We start from the raw sequence: 12633 nt of genomic DNA on the forward strand, positions 1-12633 counted from the left end.
TACTGCATTTGCATGCTGTTTTTTAAATGCTAAACTTCAAACTTGCTTTCAAAAAAAGCTCCTAAGCTCAACCGCCTTGAAGGCCTATTTTACACCTGCGCGACTTGTCCTGCAAATTGGGACTCCAAAGTCGTACTCCATGATTTCCAATGAGTAACGTTCATATCTGTACGACTTCAAGTCGCAACAACTTTAAAGTAGTCCCTGCTCTACTTTGGGCTGATTTTAATGCGGTCCATAGACATAGGCATTTCTTTTAAGTCAAGTCAGAATCGTGTAACTTTTAGGTCGCATAAGTGTGAAACGGGCCTTAACGAGTATAAAGGAGATGATGATGCCAAACTGTTCCTAAACATCTGTTTATCGGCAGCAGTGTACATGAGGCCTTACTTTTCTGGGGACAACCCAGAATGTGGGATTTTCCTTTACTTTCAGCAATGATAAACCAAACAGAGGGAGAATCTCCCTAATGGGGACACAGACCGCAATAAAAAAAAACCTGACGGATGTTCTAAACCATCTCCACTCTATCCAAAACGAAATTTTTTTGCATTTTAGTTATATTTTAATTTTAGCATTCTAGGGAAAATGTGAAACAATTCTCAGAACATTAGCAGAGGCATCACATCGCCTCCTTACTGCCTGGTAATCGCCTCCTCAAGTGGGACTTGAACACAGGTTTCAGAGGAGAGGTAGATTTTAGATAGACGACTAAATCTACCCTTACAGGAGTTATAAAGTCCCCCCCCCCCCCCCCCCTTTTTAGTTCTGCTTTAAATGGACTCAGAGGGCAACATTACCAGGGAGAGTTTGTAGTCCTTTTACCAGCGATATTGCATTTTGTCCTTTTGATAAATCTGAAGATAAATCTGTCTTTACTGGTGAATAACTAAAAATCTATAATGGTGTGTTTTTTTTTTTTTTTTTTTTTTTTTTTTTTAGCCTAAAGAATGCAATGGCATCAAAATCCCAGTGGATACTAGTAAACCTAACCCTAACGATGTGGAATTTGACAACTTGTACTTGGACATGAATGGCATCATTCATCCTTGTACCCATCCTGAAGACAAGTAAGTATTTCTTTTTTGTAAGGCTGGATAAGAAAATGTACAGTAATAACTACAGTTAATCATATCACATCTTTTTGTAAAATTTCAGACCAGCACCTAAAAATGAAGATGAGATGATGGTTGCCATTTTCGAGTATATTGACAGATTATTTAACATTGTGAGACCAAGAAGGTTGCTGTACATGGCCATTGATGGTGTGGTAAGTGCCAGGTGGTTTGTTTTATTTCAGGGTTTCTAATTGCTATTTGCTGACTAATCTGATTTTCATACTTGATATGGGGCGTGCGCAGAAAACTTATTGGTAATCTTATTGATAATTATCCTAGAAGAGGCAGATGTGTACGGGCTTAAGCTTTGGAAGCTCTAGAAAGGGTCAATAACTGAGTGAGTGCTCAGCAGCGCTCTCACATTTTTATGAAGTAAAAGCTGTCTGCTGCGGGGGAAAACGGGACTTGTAGCTCATTCATTCAGATTCCTGTGAAAAAATTGAGTGGGCTGAGCCCTGCACAGCCATGCCCCTTTTTTTTTCGTTAACCTATCTAAATTATGCATGTGTAGCCTTTATAGACTGGGCTTTTTTTCTGTGCGTATCTGTCTTTGCACTGGGAGCGTGCCGCACAAAGACTGGGGCCTCACCGGGAGCCTTGGGGCCCAGAACTCCTGATTCCTGGGGTCCCCTGATCGCTGCAGTAGCCTCTGATTGGCTATTACAGTGATCAGTCACGGTGAAGCCCGTCCCTGTATTTTCTCTCCTAAAGGAGAGAGAGATAAATAGTCTCTCCCTCTCCTGATGTGTACGATTTTACTAACCTATGTCAAAGTAGTAAAATTGTGCTTAAGCATTAACATTTTGTTTTACCCTTAGGTGGAAAAGGGTTAAATTATGACAGTGATTTTGGGGGCGGTGGATGGAGGTGCTGGAGCATGTTACACATTACACCCTAACTAAATGTAATCTGCTCCTTAAGGTGAACTTGGCATTTAAAGAGCCATAGGTTTTGCACATAAGTTATAGTTTAATTTCTTCTTAATAGAGAGCCTGGATATCAATCTTTGTGTTTTGTGTGTTTTTGATTTAGTTTCATTTGGATTTTTAATCTTGCTTTTTATACTGTAGGCACCTAGGGCTAAAATGAATCAACAGCGTTCAAGACGTTTTAGGGCATCCAAGGAAGGGGTGGAACTGACAGAGGAAAAACAAAAAATACGTGAGGAAATTCTGTCCAAAGGTACGCAAATGGAAAATTATATAAATATATGTTGTGATTTTTCAGGATGTGCTTTTCACCTATCCTACTGATTCATAATGGGGACTTGGAAGGGAGGACATCAAGCAAGTGTCATAACCTTATATCCTTCACATATAAGCCCTACCTTCTATTGCTGCAGCGGATCCTGTTTTCCGCTGAAAATATGCTAATGACCCATTTGATCTGATGTCTGAAGTTGTGCATCCATAATAGCCTTTCTCATCCAGTGATCTTATTAGATCCTTTAGTTTTTCCTGCCAGTAGAATTGCCTAATGAACAGCTCTATGAACTTGCTGAAGAGACGAGGCAAGTGCCCTGGGGTCAAGCAACTCAAGGTACTCTTATTACTTGGTTTGCTTGGCACCTTTATTCCCTGTTCCTTAGTTTTGCTGTGGGACTGGCAATTGTCTTCAACTGGGCAAGTCCCCTCCCCACTCCTTGTAATGACAGTTGAGCTGCTGCATCAGTTGTCATTACAATATATATATATATATATATATATATATATATATATATATATATATATATATATATATATATATAAAAAAAAAAAACTATACCGGGGTGATGCCTGTAGCTGCAGATATCACTCCGGTACAACCACTTGAAGCTATATCAGTCTTACCGTCAAGTTTGTGGCCGATTATTTAAAAAAGTGAATATCAGCCCCATCAGTAAGTGGTAGATCCCTACTTCTTTCAGTGCGGCTTTTTACAATGCAGATGTCTGCTTCATGGATTGGTGTTCTCCGATGTTTAAATCTGTCCCATCTTCTGAGCCCTCCTTGGCTCTGTGTGTGGCTGGGTCCTCTCTACTCTCAGCTGAGGTTTTTGCCATGATCATGCAAGATTTTCTTTTTTTTTTTTTTTGACAGAAATCACCCATTTCTTTGCTGAATCTGATTTCAGAGGCCACAAGTGCGTACCCAAACCCTCTCCTACAGATTCTACATGGGAGTTGCCTGCCATCTTTGCAGCATCTGAGCCATTGGTCTTAGAGACAGAGTTGCTACAGTCCTTGAATAATGAGCTTTCCCTGATTCACTTTCAAATTTTAAAAGTTGTGTGTTGTGGTCTTGAATTCCTTTTTTTTTTTTTTTTTTTTTTTCACTCTTAGTTTTTCCCATATAGTATGCCCCACAGTTGCGGGTCATCAAATAGATGACCCCCGACCTTGGCACATTCCTTGCGGGCACCAAAAATTCCCTTTTGGTTAAGAAGCGAGCACCTCCTTTTCTAATAAGACGACGTAAACAGTGGCAACATTTTAAAGGTGCTTTTCGGCCTAAACTCTCTATTTACAAGTTCATGACAATCTCCAGGGTTAGTTCTCACACATCTGCCCACAGTTTCATTCTAAGTAAGAAAGTACCAAACCTGTTAATGGAATTATATACTTCCTGATGCTGGTAGGTAAATATAGTGATCTACATTATTCAGTATCCTTGTTCTTTGTATGCATTGTATGTCTCTCTTAGGGCTGCTACTTTTACAAAATCTGTATCTCTCCACCAGTTTCTCCAGTCTCAAGTATAGATCTAAGGACTTTAGGATGGGCACGATTAGCCCTTTTTAACCACTTGCCGACCACCCCATAGCAGATTTATTGCTACAGGATAGCAGGGCTGTGCTGAATCACATGTGTATGTGTATCGCACACACGCAAGGGTGCGCCGCTTCTGCTGTGATTTTGTTCCAGCAGAAGCCGATAAGTGGGTGACAGCCAAAGAATGTCTGCCGTCACCCGCTGATTGTCAAGGGCAATTGGCAGGAAAACATTCTCTGGCAGTGGCTAGACCCCAGGGGAAGGGTCCCTATACCCAGAGGTGTTCAGGACTTGTGTTGCTGGTGGGGGACACTGACTAAACCTCCAGCTTCAACAACCACTTAGACAGGTCTCCAGGTCCTGGGATCTTCTAGCAGAGGCTAGTGGGTGCCCTGGTGGTTCCATGGGTTCAGTACACTCAGTTATGCCTTTTGCTCTCTGAAACATCTTCCTCATCTGCTTTGCAGGATTGAGCTTAGGGGCATTTCAGTGATCCTCATTGCTCTGCGCTGGCCCAAGTGAATGTGGTTCAATCTGGTATGATAGCAAACAGTCTGTGGGCTGTACCTGGTTGTCAAAATCTGTCTTAAAGACAGATTTGCCACCCTGCTTCAGTCACTGGCTAAAATGCCATAGATGTTGCAGATTCCTACAATGCAAACCACCTAGGTGGTCTGCTTCTTGCAAGGTCTTTCTTTGGACATGGAAGGCATACTTCAGTTGGTGGGAGTCTTGGGGCTTCCACCCTAGCATTTTCTCCATGTCATACATTTTCTCTCCTTCCTGTAAATGGGACCAGCATTTTGGCTGTCAGCACTATTCAGGGTCAGGTGTCTTAATCTTTTGATTAAGACCTTTTTTGTACTGAAGGTTTACTTTGTAGCGCAAGAGGTAGGGAGCCCTTTCTGGTTTTGACAGAGGGACAAGGTAGAATTGAGGCCCAGGACCTCCTTCTTTCCTAGGGTCACTGCTAGCTTCTGTGTCCTTTGCAGAGCAGCCATCCTGCTACTTGGTGAACACAGGAGGTTGCTTGCTTTCTTAGCAGTGACATCATTCAGAAAACGGTTTCATTTTCATTTACAACACTTTCTTAATTTTTTTTCTTTCTATCTTTTTTTTTTTTTTTTTTTTTACTTCCCTAAAATAATGAACTGAGTTACTGCTCTGGAAAAAATATGCTTACTGGGAAAGTCCTTGTCTGCATATTCATTCTAGGGTAGTAACTCAGATTTTAGAGAAATTGTAGCCTGCCTTCTGAAAATGGCTGCTTGCCAGTGGGGGGTGGTCTAGTGGTTTCCGTATCATCAAAATAACTGATCCTCCAATACGCATGCAGATCTGGAGTTCTGACCTCACATAATCTATACTTGTTCTAGGTCAGAGAATCAAAATATTGAACACAATCAGACAATTTTACATTTTAGAAAATATTTGTTACTAATGTCAGCTATCTCATGCTTTTCAGTACAGGTTTCCTTTAAATATGTGCTGGATTTCTCCAATATTTTTGTTAACCTTTTTGTCAAGTTTTATAATTTCTCAGAAATGCTTATTTTAACACATTGGTTTTGTTTTATCAGGTGGTTATTTGCCTCCTGAAGAGATAAAGGAGCGGTTTGATAGCAACTGTATTACACCTGTAAGTAACAAATCGGTTTTAAGATTGGGCAGTTTCTTCTCAAAGCACTAAATTACATCTGCCACAAAAATATGAATATTCTACTAAAGTGATATATTATATATCCCTAAAATGTGATGTTCAGAATCCAACCTAAAAATATGGTGCCATGGGCAGCTCTAACACACTGGAGCTCAATACCTACTTGTTTGCTCCAGCCAGTAGCTTTTTTATTTTATTTTTTTTCAGTATAGTTTAAAAAATATTAATTGTACTTTCAAAGTGTACTCATTTAAACCTGCCCACCATGCCCTACAGCTCCATACTAGAGCTGGGAACACACGGATTTATATTTTGGCTTGTTTGAATCTCAATCTTAGTGTAGCCCTGTACATTTGATCGGCTCTGTCATTACGGACTTGCTGGAAGACCTACGATCAGCAGCTTGTAGCCAATAGACTGCAGTGCTGATCAGTGTGTTTTGACAGCTGAGAGTCCCCACTGTCAAAATACAATATCTTGAAAGAGGGATTCCTGCATCCACCCTCTTTTTTTGTGTAGCCTGCTGGCTGAATGAAGGAAAAACAAATGGGTGTACCAAGTTTCTGAAGCCATTGACCACAGTAGTGTTTAGATGTTTTTCCTGTGGTTCCCATGTGCTCAGTAATACTCTTTATTTTTGTTTAAAAGTGTGCTTGCACTTTTGATAAGTGCTCTATAAAATAGTATCCCTAATGTGTTTATTACATTTACAATAATGCTTATTTCTAATTATGAAACCTTTTTAAATGTTTAGTAACACGGTTTTCACTTTGATAGGGGACAGAGTTTATGGACAACCTGGCCAAATGCCTTCGCTATTATATTGCAGATCGTCTGAACAATGACCCTGGTTGGAAAAACCTTACAGTAAGCTTCTTGTTTTACTTTTTATTTTTGGAGTGCCAGCTAATTAAGCTAGTATTGCGCCTTCTGTGTTTTTTTTTTTTTTTTATTTTTTTTTATTAGCGCAAATATCTGTGCACCAATAGCTCTATCACTTTGAGGGGGGGGGGGGGGTCATTTGTTAGCTTTGGTTTTAGTATAAGCATGATCTCGTAATCGTAGAGTAAAATACACAGGCTGGATATTTACACTAGTTTATAGACCGATACCTTCAGGTGACTTGACACTGGGAAAGCTTGGAACCGGTTCACCAGTTGCTGTAGTACTTAAAAATGTGTTTTTTTGTAAACCCAGCTTCACATATGTGCTTTGCAAAAACTTGCATACAGTTTTGCAAATCACGTGTTTGGGCGTTCATTCCATTGGCCAGAATATTTTTTTTCTCGGTATTAAAATAACTGCTTGAATGCTAAACATACCTAGCATGTAGGTGCATCATGGTTTTTTTTCTTTTCTGCCGATACTCCTCTCCTGAATGCACAAACTATTATTTTTTTTCTGCCCCTAAACTCCTGTAAAAGCCTCCATGTTGGGCTGTGTGAGGCAGAAAGTCAAATGCCCTTTTTTTTAAAGTGGCTTTTTTGCATCCCAGCGTGGGTGTGTTTTTTTTTTTTTTTTTTTTTTTTTTTTTTTTTTTTTCACTCTATATGTTCAATTATTGAAGACACAACTTTAATTTAGGTTTGCTCCCTCTGCTGTCTCCTGGATACTTTTCTATTTGAGGAAAGTAATTGTGAATCAGTAGTAAGAGGCTGCTATCCTGCTCCGACACTGAAAGCCGAATTCATTTCGTCTGCAAAAGAGTCATAGTGGTGATAAGTTTAGTATAGTGGCACTGTTTGCTGAGTAGTATTACCATTGCTCTGTAAATGGAAAAAAAATGTGCTTCTACCTTCACTTTTTCTTTACTGATTTTTGTAGGTCATTTTGTCAGATGCTAGCGCGCCAGGTGAGGGGGAGCACAAAATTATGGATTACATCAGAAGACAGAGAGGTATGAAGCACTGCACATTGGAGTGATTATTCCCCATGGTGTTTTCCATGATAACAGTTTCTCTTTCTTTTCTGTGAACAGCACAGCCTCATCACGACCCAAACACTCATCACTGCTTATGCGGAGCTGACGGTAAGCACTAAATTGTGACTTTCTGCATAATGTGGAGATTAAACTAATTCCATTGTGCGATTTATGCTTGTTTTTATTAATTACAACATTCTGTGCAGTTATAAGGTCAGCTTCAGAAAATGACATGATCAAGCTATTCTTAAATCTCAGCCCAACACAACACCAGCCCTGAATAAATGGCAGTGTTTTGACTATTTTCACCAGCCGCAAACATCCTAATTTTCATCTTGTAGCGGATTTGTTATTGGCTATGATCTTAAGCCTTTAGAAATTTCTAAAACTGGGAGATGATCTTTTGCAGTCTGACAAACTATGTTCCAAAGTGGAAGTTTTTTTTTTTTTTTTGTGCAGCTTTGAAATGGTTTGACTTTGACTGTGTGTATAATATATATTTTGCCAGCAATATCTGTAAAGTAATTTTTGTAATTGTATGAATGAATAGGTTGTGTCCTAAAGGGTTCGAAATTCCATTTGAGATTTTCTTTTTTTTTTTATTAGCTGATTTAATAATGCTTGGACTAGCTACTCATGAACTGAACTTCACGATCATAAGAGAAGAGTTTAAGCCTAATCAGCCAAAGCCCTGTCCATTGTGCTCACAAATTGGACATGAACTGAAGGACTGTGAGGGATTGCCTCGCGAGAAGAAAGGAGAGGTAAGACTTGGAAACAATTTGCACTCAAAATTTAGGGAAAAACTGCTGGTTGTAGAAACTCGCCATTCTTTATTGCTCCGGGCAACTTTTTTAATTTTTTTTTTTTTTTTTACGATCTGCCATCTTTTACTGTTTGAGTATGCACAATATTGAATTACATTAATACCTTGGTTTGCGAGTAACCTGGTTTACGAGCATTTTGAAAGACGAGCAACCTTTTTTTTAAAAAAAAAAAGTCTTGATATATGAGCAGTTTAGTACAGAATAGGCATGCCCATCCCTCTGTTGCATACTATTATGTATGCCTGTACTGTATATAAAAGATGCTGATTTCTACTGTTGCAGAGCGTCTCCTGGCGCTTATGTGACTCCATCTCTCTGCTCTTCCCGGCGGGCGTGGCTGATCACTCTCGCGGACGTCATCCAGGGCGAGAAGCAGAGCCGAGGAGTCACATGAGTGCCGGCAGACACTCTTGATACAGTATAAATCGGCATCTTTATATACAGTACAGAGGGACACATAATGGTATTTAACAGATGGGATGGCATGCTTATACAGTAATTTACTTTAAATATGATGGCAGCATATTGTTATACCAATAGATGGTTGTGGAACAAATTTCCATTATGGGAAAATTTTCTTTGATATGAGTGTTTTTGATTACAAGCATGCTTCTGGAACAAATTCTACTTTCAAACCAAGGTATTACTGTATAGCTGAATTCCTGGCCAACTTCTAAATGCACAGTTACAATACAAATATTAGAGCTGTTGTACATGCCAAAAAGGTTTATTTCTGTCCTGAAATGTACATAGTCCCATCACACTTTATAGCCAGGTGTTTTTTTTTTTTCCACATAACAGTAAAAAAAAAAAGTTCTCCCTCCCAGTCTTTTGACTCAAGAGTGCAAGAGCAGCACCAGACTGATGAGGGGGGATCTCTCTGCTTGCTCTGTCAGCATGTTCCTTGTCAACACAATTGCATGCAGCACACCTATATGGCTCTTGTTCCTTTCCTAAGCTAAATGATACTATGTAGGGGGTTTTTACCATTCTAATGCCAAATCACATTAAGGTATTTGGGCTAGTTTAATTAAAAAAAAAAAAAAAATTAAATGCGTACTTATTTTGTTTACTTATGCCAGTAGTTAAGCTTTAGGTTCGTTTCCATGATGGTTACAGTATATAGATTTAGTAATGGCAAGTTTTTTTTTTTTTTTTAATTTACTGATGTCTTTGTTTTCCCAGCATGACGAATTTGCAGATGCGCCACATGGCTCTGAGCAGGAGTTTATTTTCATTCGTCTTAATGTATTGCGTGAGGTATGTGCTATTTAAATGTTTGCTGCCTTTTTCAATGTGTGTGTGTGTATATATACAGTAGTTCATAGTACTTTAATATGGTAATTGTAATCTGTTTCTTTATCAGTATCTAGAGAGAGAGTTGACAATGTCAAGCTTGCCTTTCCCGTTCGACTTTGAAAGAAGTATTGACGACTGGGTTTTCATGTGTTTCTTTGTTGGAAATGACTTTCTGCCTCACTTACCCTCTCTTGAAATCAGGTGCATCTTTCAGTTTCTTCATATTTAGAACATGTTTAGTTTGTAGCAAGTGGCTAACCTGCTATTCTCTCTCTCAGGGAGGGTGCTATCGACCGTCTGGTAACCATCTACAAGAACGTGGTCCACAAGACTGGGGTGAGTGTTTCCCCTTCTACTGAATTCTGCATATTACTGCAGTGTGAAGTACCTTGACAACTTTATGGTCTCAGAATACCTTTTGTGTTCTTTATGAATAGCCTAAAAATAGGCACATCTATATCTTGGCTTTTTTTTAAATTGCTACAGCTATCTGGAGCTCAGTTTAAATATACTTCTTCTCGGTGAACGGTCATGGTGACAATAGCTTCACCAGACAGGAAATAAGAGAAACCTTTAACAGGTGGCATTTAAAGTGACGGGGTTCCAACCTTTTCCTACTAATTTCTTTCCGTATTGCTGTTCATTTGTTTGCGTGTTTAACCCCAGACTTTAGAGACACTATAAAGCTTCTGATTTTTTTCTTAAAAATCTTGTTATACTTGCCTGCTCTGTGCAATGGTTTTGATTCCCACTGGTGCATGCTAACCTCTGACCTGCCTCTGTGCACCTACAAGACAGAGCAATGGGCCCAGTCTCTTCTACCCCCCCCCCCCCCCCCACACACACCTAGACATATTCATAGTTAAGAATGTGTCAACCATGGCACTTCCATAGAAACAGTGGAGGAGTGGCATTACCCACCCAGGAGCAGGCAATGATATTGGTACCATTATAAATGTAAAATATAACCACGCGTCCCCCTCTTCCTTATTTTTAAAAAAAAAAAAAAATATATAAGGCACAGATCTTATCAGCCAAAGGTACAATAACAGATTATATTGATCTACGGATAACCCCCAAAATAGGTAACGGGAGCATTAATTGCTTCAAAATTTAAACAGTCTCCTTCTAGAATGCCCTACAATACATTACCAAACAAAGGGAGAAAGAAGAGAAAAGGAAGGAAACCGGGAAGAAGTGTTAGTAACCACCACTTTTAAAAATTGGTCAACTACAATATGTTAAGAGAATTCAAAGTTTTTTCCTGGCATGTCCTGAATGATTTCTTTTGGCCAAATCAGTATGTATGTGTATATAATAAAAATAAAAAAAAAAATATATATATATATATATATATATATATATATATATATATATATATATATATATAATATTTCAACTTTGATATCATGACTTTAAATGTGTGAATTTATTGATGGCCATTATTGGCACCTTTAAGATAAGGAAAGCTCAAGAAAAATACATCTCTATGTATATAATTTTTTTTCCTTTTCAAATTGCAGGGCTACCTTACAGAGAGCGGATTTGTGAACCTGGAAAGGGTGCAGATGATCATGCTAGCAGTTGGAGAGGTCGAAGACAGCATTTTCAAGAAGAGGAAGGATGATGATGTATGCCTGAGTTTTTGCTACTATTGATAGTGGATGGCATAATCTTCTCTCCACAGGACAGCACAGTGAAAACCTTATGCTGTGCATCTTTTATGCCATTCATAAAATGCAAAGTGCAGTGTGAAGCCTGCATTTCACTAAGGAGTGTCCTCTGCTTTTTAAATGATTGTAAAGTCTCGTGTGGGTGTTTTTTTTTTCGTTTTTCTATTATATTTTATCTGTGCAGTTTGTTTTGCAGGGACCCCCGAATCCTCTTCTTGGGTCCCTCATTTTTGCTCCTGGCCCCTTCCCACTATTGAGTGCCCCCACAGCAAGCAGCTTACTATGAGCCAAGCTGAAGCCACATGTGTCCATTCGGGCACAGAGCTGCTGTTCAACTCAACCCCCTCTCTCTCCTGATTTGCTCACCGACTTTGACAGCCGCGGGAGCCAATGGCGCTGCGGCTTTATCTTGGCTAATCAGGAGGGAGAGTCCCAGGACGGCCAAGGGACTCCTGGACAGAGAGGAGGCACAGGTAAGTATTAGGGGGGGCTTCTACACACAAGGCTTTTTATAGAATGCATTAAGATATAAAAACCTTCCTGACTTTACAACTCCTTTAACCCTGCAGAGAACACTCTGTGATAAGATTGATGGTGTTTGATTTTAGTCGGGTCATGTCATTGAGCTCTCCTCAACTCTATTGTTGAAGGAGAGCTAAACTTCTTGTTCTTTACAGCAGTGGTCTTGAATTAAAATTTCCCGGTCCATTCAGTAAAATATTCCCCCATCAGAGGTCCCATTCACATATATTTGTGTGATGACTCTAATCCTTAAAGAGGAAGTAAACCCTCCTCTGCAAGTTTTACCTATAGGTAATAGGTAAGTCTCATCATAGGCTTACCTATAGGTACTGTAAATCTCTCCTAAACATGCACCGTTGAGGAGATATTTACCTTAAATGCAGCCAGTGACATCACTGGCGCATGCGCTCTGAAGGAGCGGCCGCTGGTGCCATTCCTTCAGAGCCCCGTGCCATGACCGTCGGCTCCCGCGCGAGAGGTGAGCGGTCGGCGCCTGGGGGCTTCGTTCTTGGGTAAGTATTTAGTAATCGGCTAGTATGCGATGCATACTAGCTCATTATGCGTTTGTCTTTCATGTGTACTTAAAAAAAAAAAAATCTGGTTTACAACCTCTTTAACACCACAGCCAACTCCCCCCCCCCCCCCCCCCCCTTCTCTTAGAGTAGGTTTGCATCTCTGCAGGATAATGCAGAGAAACGCACTGCATTTTAGCAGATGCGTGGGGGGGGGGGGGTAGCATTAATAATGGCACCCCCACCCATCGGCCCCAAGGCACGTTTTCACACATGCCAAACAATATAGTGCTGCGACTTCTTTTTTTTTTCCCCTGCATTTCTTCCTCAATAAATGAGTTGCCCTACTTAC

General features: G+C 39.8%; 1 protein-coding gene across 1 annotated transcript in view; it reads left to right on the forward strand.

Annotated features, from left to right (window-relative positions):
- The window catches only part of XRN2 (5'-3' exoribonuclease 2), a 95570-nt gene that overhangs the window by 18888 nt on the left and 64049 nt on the right, over positions 1-12633 (forward strand). Inside the window, exons 2-13 of the mRNA XM_082249142.1 lie at positions 943-1070; positions 1159-1270; positions 2189-2300; positions 5448-5506; positions 6305-6394; positions 7352-7424; positions 7506-7556; positions 8055-8212; positions 9461-9535; positions 9642-9775; positions 9853-9910; positions 11098-11205. Coding sequence (XP_082105268.1) covers positions 943-1070; positions 1159-1270; positions 2189-2300; positions 5448-5506; positions 6305-6394; positions 7352-7424; positions 7506-7556; positions 8055-8212; positions 9461-9535; positions 9642-9775; positions 9853-9910; positions 11098-11205 — 1158 coding nt within the window. The remainder of the gene's footprint in view (positions 1-942; positions 1071-1158; positions 1271-2188; positions 2301-5447; positions 5507-6304; positions 6395-7351; positions 7425-7505; positions 7557-8054; positions 8213-9460; positions 9536-9641; positions 9776-9852; positions 9911-11097; positions 11206-12633) is intronic.

This window comes from Pelophylax lessonae, assembly GCF_965119305.1.
Source record: "Pelophylax lessonae genome assembly, chromosome: 3".
NCBI lineage: Eukaryota > Metazoa > Chordata > Amphibia > Anura > Ranidae > Pelophylax > Pelophylax lessonae.